The sequence below is a fragment of the Chiloscyllium punctatum genome, chromosome 7 (assembly GCF_047496795.1).
Source record: "Chiloscyllium punctatum isolate Juve2018m chromosome 7, sChiPun1.3, whole genome shotgun sequence".
Taxonomy (NCBI): Eukaryota; Metazoa; Chordata; class Chondrichthyes; order Orectolobiformes; family Hemiscylliidae; genus Chiloscyllium; species Chiloscyllium punctatum.
The window spans coordinates 22,807,288-22,827,921 of record NC_092745.1 but is presented as its reverse complement, the minus strand read 5'-3'; the positions used below and the strand labels follow the sequence as shown (position 1 = coordinate 22,827,921).

Genomic DNA, 20,634 nt, shown 5'->3' with positions numbered 1-20,634 from the left:
GTTTCTCGATGTGGTCACTCTGCAGCTTCAGAGTATGCAGGGACAGAGGGGATGGGGGAGCAGCAGACAGTCCAAAAGGACCAGGCAGCTAGTACAGGAATCCCCTGAGTGCATCCCACTCTCCGACCGGGATTCAGTTCAAAATCCTGATGAGAATGATGGTTCATCTAGGGAGTGCAGCCAGAGCCAAGTCACTGGCACCACGGTGGGGGGCTCAGCTATACAGGAGGGCACAAGGAAGACTGGAAGAGCGATACTGAGAGGATATTCGAGAGTGAGGACAATCGATAGGTGTTTCTGTAGCTGCAGATGGGAATCCAGGATGGTGTGTTGTCTCCCTGGTGTCAGGGTCAAGGATGTCACTGAGCGGCTGCAGAGCACCCTGAGGGGAGAGGGGGAACAGGCAGCAGTCGGGGTCCACATCGGTCCCAGTGATGGATGGAGAAAAGGGAACATGGTCCTGCAGTCAGAAGGTCGGGAGCTCTGGAGGGAATAAGCAGCAGGAACTCAAAAGTAGGAATCTCCGGATTACTCCCAGTGCCACACGCAGCTGAGAATAGAATCAGGAGGTGAACACAGGTGACTGCGGGGCTGGAAAGAGGATTAGAGGGCTGGAGTGCATTAGATTCTTGTGAGGTGGTTTACTAGTGCTGTCAGAGAGTGTTTAAACTAACTTGGCAGAGCTGTGGGAGCCAGGAGGGAATGTCAGAGAGGAACACAAAGGAACACAGAATCCTCAGTGCAGTCAACAAGTCACCTCCCAGTAGGAAGGATGTGGAGGAATACAAATGCATGAATTTACAGAGACCTGCAAATATGATAGAGTTGTTATAAATGGGCGGGAGGTCTTTAGTTTCTGAATATAGACTGGGATAGTAGCAGTGTAATGGGCAGGGAGAGCCCAGAGTTGGGAGAGTGTGTTCAGGTGAATTTCAGGTGGCCTCGGTGGCTCAGTGATGGCTCAGGTGGGGCAGCACGGTGGCTCAGTGATTAGTACTGCAGCCTCAACGTGCTAGGGTCACAGGTTCGATTCCAGCCTTGGATGACTGTCTGTGTGGAGTTTGCACATTCTCCCTGTGTCTGCATGGATTTACTTTGGGTGCTGTGGTTTCCTCCCATGGTCCAAAGATGTGCAGGTCAGGTGAATTAGCCATGCTAAATTGCCCATAGTGTTAGATGCATTACTAATAGGGAATTGGTTCTGGGTGTGTTACTCTTCGGAGGATCGGTGTGGACTTGTTGGGCCGAAGAGCCTGTTTCCACACTGTAGAGACTCTAATCTAATTATTGGCAGCGAAGAAGGCTGTCTAAGAATACAATGGAATCTTGAGCAACTGGGCCAGTGGGCTGAGGAATGGCAGATGGAGTTTAATTCAGATAAATGTGAGTGCTGTATTTTGGTAAGACACAAGAAATGGGTGAGATCCCAAACAAATATTTCAGGTCAGTATTTGTTGTGGAGAAAGCTAGGGAATTTGGAAAAATAGTGATGTCTTGAAAAGAGATCACACACAAAAGAGGAGACGGTCAAGATCTGAAAACACATAAAGGTCGTAGATAAACCCTAGGACCTGATCATGTGTATCCCAGAGCATTGTGGGAAACTAGGGAAGAGATTGTTGGGCCTCTTGCTGAGATATATGGATCACTGACAACCATGGGTAAGGTGCTGGAGAACCAGAGAGGTAGGCTAATATTATGTCATTATTTAAGAAAGACTGTAAGGAAAAGCCAGGGGAACTATAGACCAGTGAGCCTGATGTCACTGCTGGGTAAGATGTTGGAGTGGATTCTATAGGATAGCATTTACATTCTTTGGATAATCGATGTAGTTTTATGCATAGGAAATCATGTCTCCTGAATTTGATTGAGGAGGTGACAAAGAAGATTGATGAAGATAGAACAGTAGACATAATCTATATGGACTTTAGCAAAGTGTTTGACAAGGTTCCACATGATAGACTGGTTAGTAAGGTTAGACCACATGGGATCCAGGGGGAGTGAGCCATTGGGATAAAAAAAAATAGATTGAAGAGAGGAGACAGAGAGTGGTGGTAAAAGGTTGCTTTTCAGACTGGAGATCTGTGAATAGCTGTGTGCCACTAACATTGGTGCTGGGTTCACTACTTTTATCATTGAAAGAAATTATTTGGATGTGAATATAGGAGTTACAGTAAGTTTGTAGATGATATCAAAATTGGTGAGATCGTGGATAGTAAAGAAATTCATCTCAGGGTACAGCGGGACCTTCATCAGATGGGGCAATGGGCAGATGTGTGCCAAATGGAGTTCAGTTTAGATAACTGTGGGATGTTGCATTTTGGAAAGGCAACCCAGGGCAGAACTTATACAGTGGTAGGGCCCTGTGGGGTGTTGCTGAACAAAGAGACCTCAGAGTGAAGATGCAAATGCATTATTACTTGAAAGTGGGTCACAGGTAGACAGGGTGATGAAGAAGTTGTTGGGTACACTTGCCTTTATTAGTCATTGCTTTGAGGATAGGAGTTGGGACATCATGTTGCAGCTGTACAGGAGATTAGTGAGGTCACTTTGGGAATAATGTGAACAATCCTGATCACCTCGCAATAGTAAGGATGCTGTTAAACTTAAAAAGCAGCAGAAAATACTTACAAGAACATGGCCAGGAATTGGAGGGTTTGAGTTATAGGAAAAGGCTGAAGAAACTGGGCCAATTTTTCCTGCAGCATCTAAGGCTTCGGGGTGACCTTATAGATGTTTATACAATCATGAGGGGCATGGACAAGTTTATATCCAACGCCTTTTCCTTGGGAAAGGGAGTCCAAAACAAGATGGCATAGGTTTAAGGTGAGAGACAAAATATTCAAATGGGACCTGAGGGGTAACTTGTCACACAGAGGGTGGTGTGTGTCTGGATCGAGCTGCCAGAGAAAGTGTTGGAGGCAGATACTATTACAGCATTTAAAACACATTGGGATGGGTACATGAATAGGAAGGGTTTTGAGGGATGGAAGCCAAATGCTGGGTAATCGGATGAGGTCAGTTTCGGATATCTGGTTATCATGGACAAGTTGGACTGAAATGTCTGTTGACTTCATGACGATGAGAGGCTGAAAAAGTTGAGACTTTTTATTCTGACGCATAAGAGTCTGAGAAGTGAACTTATAGATGTTAATAAAATCATGAGGGTCATAGAAAATGTGAATAATTCAGGAAGGAGGTGAAGTTTCGTAGGAATGGCAAAAAATATTCCTGAAGTTCATTCCAGGGATGAGGAACTTCAGTTATACAGATTGATTGGAGAATTTGGAACTGTCTTCTTAGGAGAAGGCTGAGAGGAGATTTGTTTGAGGAATTAAAACCAGGAGGGGCCTGGACAGAGTAAATAGGGAGAAAATGTATCCAATTGAGAAAGGATTGAGACTGAGAGACCACAGATTGAAAGTAATTAGTGAAAGTAACAAAAGTGAGATGGGGAACAACATGTTCAGCCAGTGAGTTGGTTAAGATCTGGAATGCACTGCCTGAGAGTGGGGTGGAGGCAGCTTCAATTGAAACATTCCGAAGGGAATGAGACTGTTATGTGAAAAGGAACAATGTGCAGGGTGACAGGAGAAGGCAGAGGAATGACACTCAGTGAATTGCTCATTCAGAGAATCAGTACAGACAGGATGGGTGGAATGGCCTCCTTGTGCACAGTAACAATTTTGTGATTGTGTGATTGAACAGAGTTAAAGCTGGGGGAGGTGGGAGCTCGGTGTCTCACTGTGCTGCTGCTGCTGCTGCTGAGGTCAGTGAGATCAGAGACTGGGACAGGGAGCCAGAGCTCACATCAAACTCTGCCCGTGTCTGTCACACTGAGACTGACAGGAGGCTACTCACTGATTTCACTCCATGCTGCAGGAATGGGACCACAGGCTGCAAATGGACAGAGCTCCTCCACACAGTGAGTAAAACAGACTGACTTATATCTTGCTGTTTAAAGGGGGCAATGGGACTAAAGAGATACAGCTGGACACACTGTTAGACACAGTGCTCCTCAATCAACCATTTCATTCACTGTAGCTCCCCTCTAACACCTTCAACAATTCAGCCACTGTATCTTAGAAAGTGTATTTCAGTATTGACTGGGTTAATAACGGAGGATTGAGGTTTACTTACTCAGTCTGAGCTTGGTTCCTGGACCGAACGTGTAACACAGTGAGAGCTCCCAGTGCAGAGGCTGTACAAAAACCTCTACTCTCTGCTTCCCCCCGTCACTCTCAACCTCTCCCTGTCTCCCAGTCTCTCGTTCACTCTCAACTTCTTTCTGCCCGTCTCTGTCTCTCCCTCATTCATGTGTCTTTCTGTCTCTGTCTCTCTCTGTGTCCAGCTGGGCTTGGGAGCTTTATGAAATTTATTTTTCGATATTAAATCTTGAAGCTGATCTTCACGCGTGGCCATGGAGTGTAAGAGGGAAACTTGAGGCCTTCAAGTGAGTGGTGGACAGCACAGGGACTGGAGTGTGTAGTGGAGAGTGACCATCCCAGCATGGGGTAATTTGTTCAGTTTCATTTGAATGTATTTGTGGACGTGTCAGTTCAAACTGTGTGTCCATTATTATACATTTTATATAACTGTTTCATGTGTCAGGGCACGAGGTGGTGTTGTGTGTCTTGAGGTTTTTGTCTGGCTTTGTATCACTGTGTAGAGTGGAGCTGCTATAGTAGATGTACTGGCAATAATAGTCAGCGACATCCTCATTCTGCACGTTGCTGATTGTCAGGGTGAAACTGGTCCCTGATCCACTGCCGGTGAATCGCTCGGAGACTCCCGTGAATCGAGTTGTTGCATAATAGATCAGGAGAGAGGGTTTCTGACCTTCTCGCTGCTGGTACCAAGCAAGGTTATTGCTAATACTTTGACTGGCCATACAGGTGATGGTTGCGGTCTGGCCCAATCCCACTGACAGCACCGGGGGAGACTGAGTCATGGTGATGTCCCCACTGATACCTGAGGGGTCAGAGAGAAACACAGTAAAGTCAGAACTGTCACAGAAAGAGCCTGTCAAATGAGAGATTGTCAGAGACACTGAGCATTCCTCTGGTTTCAACATTTTCCCTTCAATCACAAGTCAATAAAATTTAAGTGAAATGGAGAGCAGCTGAAGATTCAAGGTGGAAGGAGAGAGATTTGTACCTGCGACACAGAATGCCAGGGGCCAGATCAGCTGGATGTGTGAAATCATGGTGTGTGCTCCTGTCCCTGTGCCTGGTTCCTGATAAACTCTCCCTTCACTGGGCTCTGCTTTATAAAGCTTCAGCCTGTGAGAGTCTGACTGGGTGTTCCTCAGTATGTAAATGGCATCAGACAGAGAGAGCCACATCAGCCCCTCACACTTCCTCTTCTCTCTCTCTCTCTCTTGTCCTTCCTTTTCATACTTCCTTTCTCCCTCTTTCCTTTTTTTCTATTTCTCATCTTTCTCTTGTATATATTCCTGTTATTCGTTTACTTTCTCCCTCTTTTTCTATTTCCGTCTTTGACTCTGTCCTCTCCCAATTATATAACCACTTATATCTTTCCCTTTTTCCATGAAAGTTTGACACTCTGTTTATCTCCCTTTCCTTCTGTGTTGGTTGGTCTCTCTCTCTCTCTCTCTTTCTTATCATTGATTTTTCTCCTTCACTTATATTACTAACTATTTCCTCACTCATTCTCTCCTTATACCCTCAATCTCTAATTGCCTCACTCTCTCTTTGTCTGTCTCCCTCCCTCCGGTCGCTCTCTAACTGATCTCTATAACAGGCGTTATTACAGGACATTGGAACAGTGAGTCCTGGGGCAGCAATTAAATGCCTCGCCTTCTCTCACTCAGTCTCACAATGTACACTTGCGCTCTCTCTCTCTCTCTCTCTCTCTCTCTCTCTCTCTCTCTATATATATATATATATATATATATATATACATATATCTTCTGTCTCTCTCTCAATCAGAAGTTCAATGACATGAAGAGCATTTAATAAATCTGTACTGGTCATCAATGCTCGAGCAACATCAATCCCAGCTTGGCATTGAGGGAGAGGATCAGCCATGGTCATATTGAATAACAGAGCAGACTCACAGGGCCAATCCCTAACCCTAACCCTAAACCTAACCTAACCCTACTCCTGCTCTCTGTTTCTATCTCTGTATGTCTGTGTAGTCTCTAATCTCTGCCCCTGGATATTGATCCCTCTATTCATGGAAAAAGTTGCCTTCCTGTCCACTCTATCCCTGCCCCTCATAATCTTTTTGCCCTTCAGCAGGTTCCCTTTCAACCTTCACTGCTCCAAGAAAAACAATCCTGGCCTTTCCAATCCTTCCTCATAGCTCACACCCTCCTGGGAAATCTTTGCACCCTCTCGAGTACAGTCATATCCTTCTCATAATGTGGTGACCAGGACCTGTCTGCATGTCTGTCTCTCTCTTTCACTGGATTGCCTTTACTCTTTGTCTCACATCTTCTCTGTCTCTCTCTCTCTGTCTCTCTCTCTCTGTCCCATCTCTCTGAGTCACACTGTCTCATACTCTATCTTGCTCTATCTCTATTCTTCAACCCCACCATCTCTGCCTCTATCTACCACTCTCTCTCCCCCTTTTACTCATCTTACACTGCCTGAGACTCTTTATCCCACTCTCTCACTTTCACACCCTGTCCTTCTATGTCTCTCTCGCCAACAATCTCTCTCTCTCTCTCCGTCTCACTCACTCTCTCTCACTCTCTCTGCCTTTCTCACAATGTCCCAAATGGTAAAAGTTAAATACAGGGTAAATCTGCTCCAGCTCTACCCCACTAATGGATGTTAAACCTTGACACCAGTAGTATGTCTACTCCTAGAATAAAGCCCCATTTCCCTCATTGACCAAGTTTTGACCTCTCTCAGGAAGATGGTCAGATTCTCGTGAAATGAATGGCAATTCTGTTCTGTTGGCCTATTCTTACTGGGGACTGATTTAGGCACAAACCTCATTCCATGAAAGCCCAGCAGATAGAGGAGATCCTCAGGCCATCAGTGTGAGCTGGAGGGATAGGACAGGCTCTGACCCATTGACCCATCCTGTCCATTCACAACATATTCCAATCCTTTCCCCTCACCTTTCCGTTCCATGGTCAAGCTCCAGTTTTACTGGGATGAGGATTGGACCATCACACAGTTACTATAGAAAGGAAATGGGCCCCACACTCACTCCGGTATTCATGTCCCACTGGACTGTCCAGTGGAGACCAGTAAGCATTGAATTTATTCCCACTGATCTCTCCAGTAGAGACCATTAAACATAGGCCTCTTTGCCACTGGAGCCTCCAATGGAGGCCAATAAAAATGGGTCTATTCCCCACTGAATACTCCAGCAGAGACTAGTTAACATAGGCCTTATTCCTGCTGGGCCCTCCAATAGAAACTAGGAAAGAAGGACCTCCATTTCTTTGAACTCTCCAGTACAGATCAGTAAATATGGGCCAGCTTCAAATTGGACCCATCAATAAAGACCAGTAAACATGTGTCTCTTTGTGACTGGATCCTCCAATACAGACCAGTAAACAAGGAGGATCTCATTGCCTTAGCAAGATTGAACTTCGGAATGAGGAGCAGGAATAGGTAATTCAGTACTTCAAGCCCGTTTGCTATTTAACATGTTCATGGCTGATCTTAACCTCCAATCCACTTTCCAGACTGCTCCCAATCGCCCTCTATCCTGCTTTTCATCAGAACAATATCTGTTTCTTTCTTGAATCTGTTGATTGATTCTGCCTCTACTGTGCTTGAGGAAGTGGGGGGGGGGGAGTGGGGAGGGGGATAGGGGGATGGGAGAGCTGGGGGGTGGGTGTTGCGCACTGACTTCTACAGATTCCCAACCCTCTGAGAGAAGTAGTTGGAATGGAACAGATCCCATACAGTATGGAACCAGGCCATTCAACCCAACAAGTCCACACAGAACCTTCAAAGAGCATTCCACCCAGAACCATTCCGGAACCTTTTTCCTGTAACCCTACATTTCCCATGACTAAGGAATCTAATCTACACTTTCCTGGACACTGTGGCTAAATGAGCATGGCCAATCCTCCGAATATGTACATCATTCGACTGTGGGAGGAAATCGGAGCACACAGATAAAACTCACACAGACAGGGGGAGAATGTACAAACTCCATACAATTGCCCAAGGATGGAATCGAACCTGGGTCCCTGGCACTGTGAGGCCGCAGTGCTCAGCACTGCACCTCTGTGCCACCTGTAGTTTCTCCTCAGCCCAGTTTTAAACATACCTCCTCTCACTCTATATCTATGATCTATTGTTCAAGACTGGCCCACAAGAGGGAACATCTGTTCCATGTCCGCCCTATCAATCCCCTTTAGCATCTTATATACTTCACTCAGATTCTCCCTTCATACGACTGAATTCCAGTGAATACAAAAACTAGCTATTCAACCATTCCTCATATGACAGCCCTTTCATCCCAGGGATCAGTCTGGTGAACATCCTCTGAACTGCATCCAGTGCCATCATTTCCTTCACCAAGGAAGGAGATCACAACTGGACACAATGCTTCAGATGTGGTCTCACCAATGCCTCATAGAATCGTAACAATATTTCTATATTTCTGTAATCCAGTCCTTTTATATTAAATACCAAGATTCCAATTGCTGCAAGAAATGCCAACATTCCAATTCCATGGGACTCAATTGGAACGTCCAACAGAGATCAGGAAACATGTGCTTCCATCCCACTGGAATGTCCAATGGACATCAATGAGCCTGGGCCTCTTTCCCACCGGACGCTTCAGTATTGGAGCTTCAAATCCCACATCCTCTCCATCACATAGGTATCTTATTTCAAACTCCGCAACATTGTCCTTCTCTGCTCTGCATCAGCCCCTTGACCACAGAAACTCTTATTCCTGCTCATCCCACCTCCAAACTCCATCATTCTGATGTCCTCTCTCAGCTTACTCCATCTGTGCTCCATAAATTCCAAATTGTCTGAAATGGAGTGGCCCCTTCCCCGTCTCACACCAAGGAGGAGATGGACAGATTTGATATTAGTCATTAGTTGAACGTTTACGGAGAGTGGGTGTGGTCAGAATTGGTCAAATTGATGACGGCTCCTGCAGTTGAATGTCCTGCTGGCACGCTCCAGCCTTTTACACACAGAATGGAGAAGTGTGTATGGTAGGAAAATATTGTACAGCTCCACAGGACTAAACCTCAGCATCAGATGTCCATCAGGAGGGGAGATAGAACATTCAGGATTCTGAGCTCCATTTCCCAGCCCAGACAGTTTGCCTCCCAATGAATGAATGAGGTGCCAGTTTGGAGCCTAGATTAGGGGCAGTCTCTACTGTGGACCCAGGTCTACAAGGGGCAGCTGGACATCGAGCTGAACAGGAAAGATTTGCTGGGTTATGGGGAGAGGGAGGGGTAGTGGGATTAATTTGATCACTCACGGACACGATGGGCTGAATGATCTCCTCCTGTGCTGGGGAGCAGATTTAGGACTGAATTGAGAAGGAACTTCTTCACCCAGAGGGTTGTGAATCGATGGAGTTCCCCGCCCAGCGAAGTGGTTGAGGTTTCCTCAGTAAATGTTTTTCAAGCGAAGACAGGTAATTTTTTGAACAGTAAATGAATCAAGGGTTTTGGTGAAAAGGTGGGTAAGGGGGAGCTGAGGCCATGAAAAGATCAGATATGATCTTACTGAATGGCAGAGCAGCCCAAAGGGGCCAGACAGCCTGCTCCCGCTCCTGGTTTTAATGTTCTTCTGTGCTGTCAGATTCCAGGGAGTGCAGACAGTTCAGAGTTTTCTCCCGTCTCAGTAACAAATGTCCAGCTGCTCCGAGCTCCTTCTTTCACTTCCTCTTTTGGTGAAGTTTCAACCTTGCGATCTGACAGTCTTTGCAGTTATTTTTTACACTGGGGCTTTCTGCTGTGGTCAGAATCTCTAATAATAAGTGTCCAATCAGTGACAATCACAGCAGCTCAGAGCAGACAGGACTGAGGAGCCAGGCTCACTGGGAAACATATTGGGAAGATCAAAACCATCCTTTTCAGCTCCCGGTACAAACTCCATCCCTCTCCCTGAGCACTGTCGACTGCTCAACCAGACTCTTGACAAAAACAGAATACCTCAGCAGATCAGGTCGCATCGGGGTAAGAAATCAGAGTTAACCTTTTGGGTCAAATGACCCTTCTTCAGAACAGTTCTGAGAAGATTCACTTGTCCCAAAATGTTAACTCTGTTTTCTCTCCACAGATGGTGCCAGACCTGCTGAGCTTTTCGAGCAATTTCTGTTTTTGTTTCTCATTTGCCGAATGTGCAGCTTTTTCAGCTTTTATTTCGTACCAGATTCCTTACAATCTTGGCCTCATCTCTGAGGCTGATCTGAGCCCCAAATCCTCCACATCACAGAGATCATTCACTGAAAATCTCAGTCATTTCTTTGGGACTCCAAACGTGATCATTCTAATGCTGTCCTGGGCCACATCACAGCCACTGCCCTCTGTAAACTTCAGCTCATCCCAAACTCTGCTGGTCGTATCTGAACTCGCAACAAACCCCATCTCTATCCCACACTGTTCTCACTGACCTACGCTGGCTCCCGGTCCAACAACACCTCGAGTTTCAAATTCTCGTCCTTGTTCTGAAGTCCCTCCTTGTCCATCCACCCTCCCCATCTCTGTAACCTCCTCCTAGCTGCCTCACTCAGTGTGGTCAGCAATCTTGGATATATGGCTCTCTATTCCCTCATCCAAGTCATTGAGAAATATTGTGAAATGCTAAAGTCCCAGGATGGATCCCTGGGCACTCCACTATTCACCTCTTGCTCATTGGAGGACACACACATTATCCCCTCACTCTGTCTACTATCTCCAAACTAATTCCTAACCCAAGGCAAATATTTTTTCTCTAATTCAATATGTTTCCACGTTGATGAACAGTCTCTCAAACAGTGAAACTCGGAGCAGGAGTAGGCCATTCAGCCCTTCGAGCCTGTTCTGCCATTCAAGATGATCATGGCTGATCATCCAAATCAGTTGCCTGTTCCTGCTTCCTCCCCATAACCTTTGATCCCTTTCATTCTAAGAATTGTATCGTGCCCTTTCTGGAAAACATTCAGTGGTTTGAGCTGAACTGCTTTCAGTGACAGAAACTCCTCCAGGCTTCCTGTAGAATGAAAACATTTCTCTCCATATCAGCCCTAAATGTCCTTTCCCATATCCTTAAACTTTCATCCTTGATTCTGGACTCCCTCGTCATCAGGAACATCCTGCCTTGTCCTGTTAGGATTTTAGACTTTTCAATGTGACTCCCCTCAATCTTCTAACCTCCAGTAATTATAATCCTAACTGATCCAGTTTCTCATCAGATCTAAGTGCTGTCATCCCCAGGAATCAGTCTGGTAAACCTTCACTGCCCTCCCTCCACAGCCAGAACATCCTTCCCCAGATAAGGAGACCAAAACTGCACACAACACAATCATAAAATCACACAGTACAGAAGAGGCCCTTCGACCCATTGTATGTGTACCAGTCAAACCACACTAAACCTGCAATCATCCAACTTTCCAACACAAGGGCCATAACTTTAAATGTTATGATATTTCAAGGGTTCATCCAAGTACATTTAGAAGGTCACCACAACTACCAGCCCAGACAATGCAAACCAGACCCCCATCACCCTCTGGGTGAAAATCTCCTCTTCAAATCCCCGCTGAAGCTCCTGTCTTTCACATTGAATGTGTGCCAACTCTGAGTAAGGGGAAAAACTGCTTTCTATTCATTCTGTCCATTTCCCTCATACCTCTATCAGGTCCCCTTCAACCTTCTCTGCTTCAAAGAAAAGAACCCTAGCTTATCCAGCCTCTCTTCATCACTGAAATGCTTCATCCCAAGCAACATCCTGGTGTCTATCCTCTGCACTCCCTCCAGTACAATCCCATCCTTCCGATCGTGTGGTGACCTGAACTGCACACAGTACTCCAGCTGTGGCCAAACCAAAGTTCTGTATTGCTCCACCATATCTGACCTGGTCTTCTCATCTGTACCTGAAATGATATAGGCAAGTGTTCTGTCTACCTTCATAAATACTTTATTTACCTGTTACATCGTCCAAAGTACATCACCTCACATTTATCAGGGGTATGTTCCATCTGACTCTGATCTGCCCATCTGACCAATCCAGTTAGATCCTCCTGTAACCTCAGACCTTCTTCCTCACTGTCAACCATCTGCCAAACCTCGTGTCATCTACAAACTCAGTCATCATCCACTCACCCCCACCCCTCACCTCTCACATTCTCTTTTTTCTTGTTTCAATACATCCTGAACAATAAGGGACCCAGCACTGATCCCTGTGGAATCCCACTGCACACTGGACCCAGTCACATAAGCAAATTTCTGCCTCCAACCTCTGTCTCCTGTCACTGAACCAGTTTAGGTTTGAATATTTCAGGTGTGGTCTCACTAAGGCCCATACAATTACAGCAAGACATCCCTGATCCTGTACTCAAATCCTCTCACTATAAAGGTAACATATCATTTACCTTCTGCACTGTCTGCTGTACCTGTACGCTGACTTTCAGTGACTGGTACACACGGACACAGGCATCTCTGCATCTTCTTCACAACTCCCCCTCCCACCCAGCTTTGTGTCATCTGCAAACTTGGAGATATTACTCTTAAGTTCCTTCATCTAAACCATGAACAAATGTTGTGAATAGCTGGATCCAGGCCTGTGGTACCCTTTCAGAAAAAGGCCTTATTTTCTTTTACTCTTTGTTTCTTGCCCGCCAACCAATTCTCTATCCACGTCAGTACACTGCCCCCAGTCCCATGAGTCTTACTTTCATACGCTAACTTCTACTGTGGGACTTAATAAAACCTTCTGATTATTCCAGATAAACCACATCCATTGGCTCCCCCTTGTCAAATCCGCTCATTACATCCTTGAACAATTCCAGTCAATTGGTCAAGCATGATTTCCATTTCACAAACCATGTTGACTCTGTCTAATCCTGTCACCATTTTCCATGTGCTCAGTAATTAAATCTTTCACAACGGACTTGAGTATTTTCCCCAATACCAATGTCAGGCTGACTGGTCTAAGATGCCCAGTTTCCTCTCTCCCTCCCATTTTAAACAGTGATGTTACATTCGCAAGTCACTGGGAACTGCTCCAGAATCTATATTATCTTGAACATCAATGGTTCCAAACTTTTTGGGCAATTCCTAAAGTAATCTGAAATGTAGGTTATTGGTCCCTGCGGATTTATCAAACTTTAATTCCATAAATTTTCCAAAACCATTTCCCGAATACAACTAAATTTCTTCAGTTCTGCTCTCAGTCTATACCCTGTCTTCCCAACATGTTTCAAATGTATTTGAGGTTTCCATTATGTACAAAGATCCAGAATGCAGCAAAGGCAGAAATTTCCTTTGCTCTTGTCAGCGGTACTTGTCAATATACTTTCATCAATTCCATTTTCGATAGGAATGACGCACTACACATCATTTCAATGCAATCTTCTGACCTGGCAATAGGATACAAATCCATCTTTGTGACTACATTCACTTTCCTATAGTGTACACAGAATCGAATTGAAACATCTGGCTGAGTCACTAAACAAAAGAACTCCAATTACTCTTACAATTGAATCAGGAGACCCTCTCTCGTTTGTGATCAGTAATTTGCTGATTTTTAGGTCGTTTTAATCATCCCCAGATCCCTAGTTCTGCAAATAGACTTATTTAAAATGGTGAAATAAAGAAGGCAGTAGACAGGTTCCGGGCAAAAGAAGCTCTGTGTTTATTCAATACAAAAGATAAGTATAATACAAGAACAAATGCCAATGTAATAAACAGTGAAATTAACACGATCAATGATACTGACTACAATAATGACATACACTGTAAAAGTTTACACGATTAGAAGTGTTACTAATTTACACACAGGACGGTAATTAAATACAGGATAAAATTAAACACTGGTTAAACACTATTAGAAGTTCGAGTTTAAAAGTGTGGTGCTGGAAAAGCACAGCAGGGCAGGCAGCTTTTGAGGAAAATGAGAATTGATGTTTTGGGCATAAACCCTTCATCAGGAATGTTGAGGCTGTGGAAAGGGGGCGGAGAGACAAATAGGAGAGTGGGGGTCGGGGTGGAGGGAAGGTAGCTTGGAAGGCGATAGGCAGATACAGGTGAGAGGTGATAGTGATAGAGGGGAGGGTGGAGTGGATAGGTGGGTAGGCTGATTGGAGGGTTGGATGTGGGTTGAGGTGGAGGAAGATGAGATGAGGAGACTGGTGAGGTCGATGTTGATGCCATGTGATTAAAGGGTCCCAAGGCAAAAGATAAGTCATTCTTCCTCCAATCATTGGATAGCTTGGATTTGGCAGTGGAGGAGGTCCAGCATGTCTTTGCATGTCTTTGGCAGAGTGAGAGTGGGAGTTGACCTGGCCGGTCACAGGGCAGTGGGGTTAGTTAGTGCGTGTGTCCCAGAGACGTTCTCCGAAACATTCTGTGTGTCCTCCTCTGTCCCCCTCACTACATTCCTGATGAAGGGCTGATGCCCAAAAAGTCATTTCTCCTGTTTGTCGGACCTGCTGTGCTTTTCCAGTGCCACACTTTCCAACTCTGATCTCCAGCATACGCAGTCCTCACTTTCGACAATTACAAGTGAAACAGTTTAAATCACAGAAAGTTTAATCAGGCTTCCTACCCTTGGGGTCCGAATGCACTGTCACCACCCACCATCCCCTCCCTGCGAGCTCAGTGGGAAACCTTCGGGTCTCAGAATTTTCAGCTCACCACTGAGGAAAGTACAGGTTTAAAATGTGTCCTGTTGCTGAGGTTCTCACCATCGCTTCTCTTGGCTCAGAATAGGCCTGTGTCTGGAAGGTCTTGTTCAGAGAGCGTTTGGTTGGTGTTCCCGCTCTCGGGTGTTTTTTGATACAATGATGCTCTTGGTTTGGTGTCTGGATTCAGCTTCTGTGTTCGGCCTTTGTGGTTCTTGGTTCTAAAGCTGCTTGTTGGTCGTGTGGGTTAGTAGGCCGAGGTTGTAAAAGTTAGTTTCAGCTAAGAGAATGTGTTCTGGTTAGTGTCCCTTTCAGAGTTGAGGTGTGAACTGGAATTCCAGGCAGAACAATAGTTCCAGACAGCCATTTTAAAAAAAAAATCCAGGGTTTTATATGATACTGACTTTTGTTCAATCCTCCACAAAAGAACTCCAATTACTCTGACAGTTCAATCATTTGATTCTCCAACAAATATTGAGCTTCAATTGTTACTTTGGCTTGTTTCTCTGGTTTTAACTAAAATGGGTTTTGTTTTATTGGGCCTGAATAACCTACATCCACATCATGTTCGATTAATCTGGGACACCTAGGTGTATCTTTGAAAGACCATGTATCAGGGCAAAGTTAGGCCATTCAGCCCATCACGTCTGCTCTGCCATTCGATCATAGTTGATTTGTTCGTTAACCCCATTCTCCTGCCTTTTCTCCATTACCCTTCATCCCTTGACCATTCAATAATTCATCGATTTCTGTCTTAAATACACTCAATGACTTGGCCTCCACAGCATTCTGGGGCAATGATTAATCCACAGATTAACCACTCTCTGGATGTAAAATCTCCTCCTCATCTCAGTTCCAAAGGATGGTCCCTTCACTCTGAGGCTGCGCCCTCAGGTCTCAGTCTCTCTGCCAAGTGGAAACATCTTCTCCAAGTCTAGTTTATCCAGGCCTCTCAGTATACTGTATGTTTCACTGAGATTCCCCTCATCCTTCTAAACTCCATCGAGTACAGACCGAATACAGGCACCAACCACTCCTCACACAAACTTCTTTGTATTCTCTGTTGATCTTCTTCCAGATACAAAAATACAGTGTCTGAATTCTCTAATATCTCTGAATTTATTCACCTCATTGGAGGAAGTTCACTTTGGAAATTGTCCAATTATCTTTGGCTCTCACACCTTTTCTCATCCCGTACTCCATTTTACTCACTACTTGACAAACCTGTACACGACTGAATGGTTCCTCAAAAACTGGGAGAGGAATTAAGAATGCTGGTTCAATCACATGTTGAGGTTTACCTATAATTTGACAAGTTTTTTTTAATTATTCATTTTGTGTAATGTGAGCATTACCGGCTGGCCAGCATTTGTTGCTTATCCCTAGTTGCCCAAGGCCAGCATTTATTGCTAATCCCTAGTTCAACGCTTTTGTCCACGTTTGAACCCATCTGTAATGAAGCCAGGATCTGAGTGACCCTGGTGGAACCCAAACTGGGCATCACTTGAGCAGGTTATTGCTGAGCAGGTGCTGATTGATAGCACTGTTGAGGACACATTCCAGCACTTTCCTGATGATCGAGCGGAGACTAATGGGGCGGTAACTGGCTGGCTTGGATTTGTCCTGTTTTTTATGTACAGGACATAATTGGGCAATTTTCCACATTGACGGGCAGATGCCAGTGTTATTACTTTCCTGGAACAGCTTGACGAGGGAAGTGGCAAGTTCTGGAGCACAAGTCTTCAGTACTATTACCAGAATGTTGTCAGGGCCCATAGCCATGGCAGTACCCAGTGCCTCCACCCATTTCTTGATAACACGTGAAGTGAATCAAATTGACTGAAGACGGTTGTCTTTAATGCTGAGGACAACTGGAGGAGGCAAAGATGGATTATCCACTCAGGACTTGTGGCTGAAGATTTCTGCAAAAGCTTCAGCCTTATCTTTTGCCCTGGTGTGTTGGACACTTCCGTCATTGAGGATGGGGATATTTGTGGAGCCTGCTCATCCCCTGAGATGTTTAATCATCCACCAGCACTCATGACTGGACGTGACAGGACTGCAGAGCTTAGACCTGATCCATTGGTTGTGGGTTGTCTAATACTGTCTGTCACTTCTTGCTTCTGCTGCTTGGCATGTAAGTAGTTCTGTTTGGTGGTTTCACCAGGTAAATACCTCATCTTGTTGAATGACTGGTGCTGCTCCTGGTATGCCCTCCTGAATTCTCCATTGAACCAGTATTGATCCCCTGGTTTGATGATAATGTTCGAGACGGGGCTGACGCACAATTCTGCTGCTGTTGATGGCCCACAGTACCTCATGGATGCTCAGTCATGAGTTGTGAGATTAGTTGTAAGTCTGTCCCAGTTAGCACGGTGATAGTGCCACAGAACACGTTGGAGGCTATTCTTAATGTGAAGATGGGTGTTGGTCTTCCCATGGAATGTGCGGTGGTCACTCTTACTGATACTGTCATGGACAGATGTATCCGCAGTAGGCAGATTGGTAAAGATGAGTTCAAGTATGATGCATTTATACAACTGCGCCACATCTTTATATGATTTTGGCTCAATAAAACACCTGATTCTGGATGCCTGTGTTTTCCAAATCCCTATGGTCCTGTTATGGAACTCTGATGTGCTCCTCACAATATCTCCCGATGATAGCTGGGTGGTACCACTAGCCAATGTCTAACTGACCATTCTTCATCTGGGAGCCCATGAGGGGGGGTCTCCACTTCCTCAACAGTGCTCCATTCTGAAGGTAATAACACTCTGAAACCCCTCCAGCCTCGACCTCAGTATGAGCTGACTGTGCTCATTTATTTCACTCAGGATCTGCTTTTTGGATCTGCTGTAATTAGTGACATCATAGCAAACACTCCAGCTGGATTATCTTCACCCTTTTGGAAAGTTTCAGCGATACTTTCACTTGCTATGGTGTCACATCAACCCTAATTGCTGAATTTTGTTTAACCATTGCCCTGGTTACCTCACACGAAGGAGAGAGACCAGGAACCTGTTCCTGTCATTGTTCTGTTTCTTGGCCCTCCTTTGGACATTCTGTAATTATCGGGGAAGTTACTGCCTTTAGTCCTGACAAATCATTCCCCAGAAGGAAATCAACTCCTTCAACAGGGAATGTTTTCCCCACTCCATCAATTACTTCTCCTGATAACAAATCACATTCCAGTTGTACTTTATATAGTAGAAGTACTTTATATAGTATATTCTCCATCAATCCCATTGATTAATACCTTAGCTCCCATCGAGCTCTGTGGAGGGAGAATCAATTCTTTCTCCAGTAAAAGTGATTGTGTTGCTCCTGTATCTCTCAGTTTAGTTCTGGGTTTAGCTGAAGAAAAAGGAGTCACCATTCCTTTTGATAAAAGTCCTGTCCACCTCTCATCTATCTTACAACTTCCTTTACTAATGACAGAATTTTCCTCCAGCCTTTTTGTTATAGTTACAGCTACAACCTGCTCCATATGACTATCTGTTTGTGTTCCCTCCTCTGACTCAATTTTATTAACGCCCATAAATCCCCTGGGTCTACCTCACAGCTTTCAACATTCCATATGCACATGGCCCACCTTATTCCCAGAGAAATATTCAGTTTCTGAGCATCACTTCCACCGGCAGCAATTTCTTTCTTAATCTGAGGAGGAGTCCTTGGGCTGTTCCCTACTGTCCATTCTCTCCCCTGGCTACCTGCCTTCCACACAAATTCCCAATTTTTATTTTTCTCCCATTTCTGGGCCTGATGGGAATAAGGTTTCTGGATCGGTCTCCCATCAGGTGACTTCTCCACCTCCTGATGCTGCTTGGCTTGTTGTGCTCTTCCAGCCTCCTGTTTATCTACTTTCGATTCCAGCATCTGCAGGGTTTTGGCTTTAATGAAGTCTATAATCATTAGACATTCCAGCTGCTCGTCTAACTGTCGTTCCCCTTTGGTCTTCTACATGAATTCTGTTTCTAGAAGGGAAGGCAGTTTTAAATCCTTCTCAAAGAATAATTTCTCTGACAGCCTGGTAAGTATCCTCAGCCTATAATGGTCTTATCCACCTGTCAACATTATTTTGTTGAATTCTCTCAAACTCAGTAGAAGTTTGTGGAGACTGTTTCTGTATGTTCTGAAACATCTGTCTGTATGTTTCTGGGATCAATGCATATGTGCTTTTCACCTTGTAACTTCCTCGTGATCCTGAGAATGTTCCTCTGGCAGGGATATAGAAACTTCTTGTGCTTCTCAAGTTCATTTTGCATGGGCAAGCTCCAGTGTTTTTCCGAACCTCACTTGTTTAAATATCTTCTCAAAAGATATCAAAAGTGCCTCCACTTCCTTCTCTTCATAGTTATAGAGTCATACAGCAAACAAACAGACCCTTCTGCCCACCATGTCGATGCTGCTCAGTAAACACCAAACTGCACTAATCCCATTTACCTGCATTTGATCCATAGCCTGCCATTCCCTGGCATTTTATGTGCTCATCTGGATGTGTCTTAAATGTTGTGAGAGGTGCTGCCTCCACCACCTTCTCAGGCAGCACATTCCATATTTCTACCACCCTCTGGGGAAAGAAAACAATCCTCAATTCCCCTCTAAACCACCTTTTCATCACATTAAGCTAATTCCCTCCGGTCATGGACATGTCTGTCGTGGGGAAAAGATGATCACGATTGACTTTGTCTGTGTCTCTCAGAATTTTGTATACCTTAATCAGATTCACCACCCCCTTCCACCATGCCCCCACTCCCACCCCCACCATGCTTCCTCTGCTCCACAGGAAACAAACCCAGTCTATCCAGTCTCTCTCCTCATAACAATCACTTTCCATCCCAAGCAACATCCTGGTGAATCTCCTCTACACCCTCTCCAGTCCAATCATGTCCTTCCAGCAGTGTTATGACCAGAACTGTACACAGTGTTCCAGATATGGCCTAACCAATGCTCTGTAAAATAATAACAAGACTTCCTTACTCCTATATTCTACACCCTGGCTAATGTTGGCAAGCATCCCATATGCTTTCTTCACCACCCTGTCTAGCTGTGCTGACACCTTCCGGGATCGATGGACTTGTACACCAAGGTCTCTTTGTTCCTCACTACTGCCAAGGAACATAAGAACATAAAAACTAGGAGCAGGAGTAGGCTGTCTGGCCGGTCGAACCTGCTCCACTGTGCAATAAGATCATGGCTGATCTTTTCCCGGACTCAACTCCACTTACCTGCGCTCTCATCTTATCTCTTAATTCCTTTAAATGTTTAAAAATGTTTACTGAAGTAGCGTCAACTACTTCACTGGGCAAGGAATTTCATGATTTACGACCCTCTGGTTGAAGAAGTTCCTTCTCAATTCAATCCTAAATCTGCTCCCCTTAATTTTGAGGCGATGCCCTCTTGTCCAAGTTTGACCTGCCAGTGGAAATATTCTCTCTACTTCTGTTCTATCTATTCTCTTCATAATTTTATATGTTTCTATAAGATCCCCCTCATTCTTCTAAGTTCCAATACCAGTCTACTCAGTCTCTCCTCATAAGCCAACCCCATCAACCCTGGAATTGACCTTCTCTGCACCCCTTCGAGTGTCAGTACATCCTTTCTCAAGTAAGGAGACCAAAACTGCACAATGTACTCCAGGTGTGGCCTCACTAGCATCCTGTACAGCTGCAACATAACCTCTCTGCTTTTTAAACTCAATCGCTTTAGCAATGAAGGACAAAATTCCATTTGCCTTCCGAATTGCTTTTTGTACCTACAGACCAACCCTCTGTTATTCATGCTCAAGGACACTCAAGGCACATAACTTTCATTGTGTATATCCTTCCCTTATTAGACCTCCCAAAT

The 20,634-nt window shown here is 44.9% G+C and overlaps 1 gene segment (V, D, J or C); it reads right to left on the bottom strand.

Annotated features, from left to right (window-relative positions):
- Positions 1–4,600: 4,600 nt before the first annotated feature.
- Positions 4,601–7,106, bottom strand: LOC140479523 (immunoglobulin kappa variable 3-15-like). The segment is given in 2 exon segments: positions 4,601–4,971; positions 7,094–7,106. Coding segments are annotated over 2 exon segments (384 nt in total).
- Between the last annotated feature and the right edge of the window lie 13,528 nt (positions 7,107–20,634).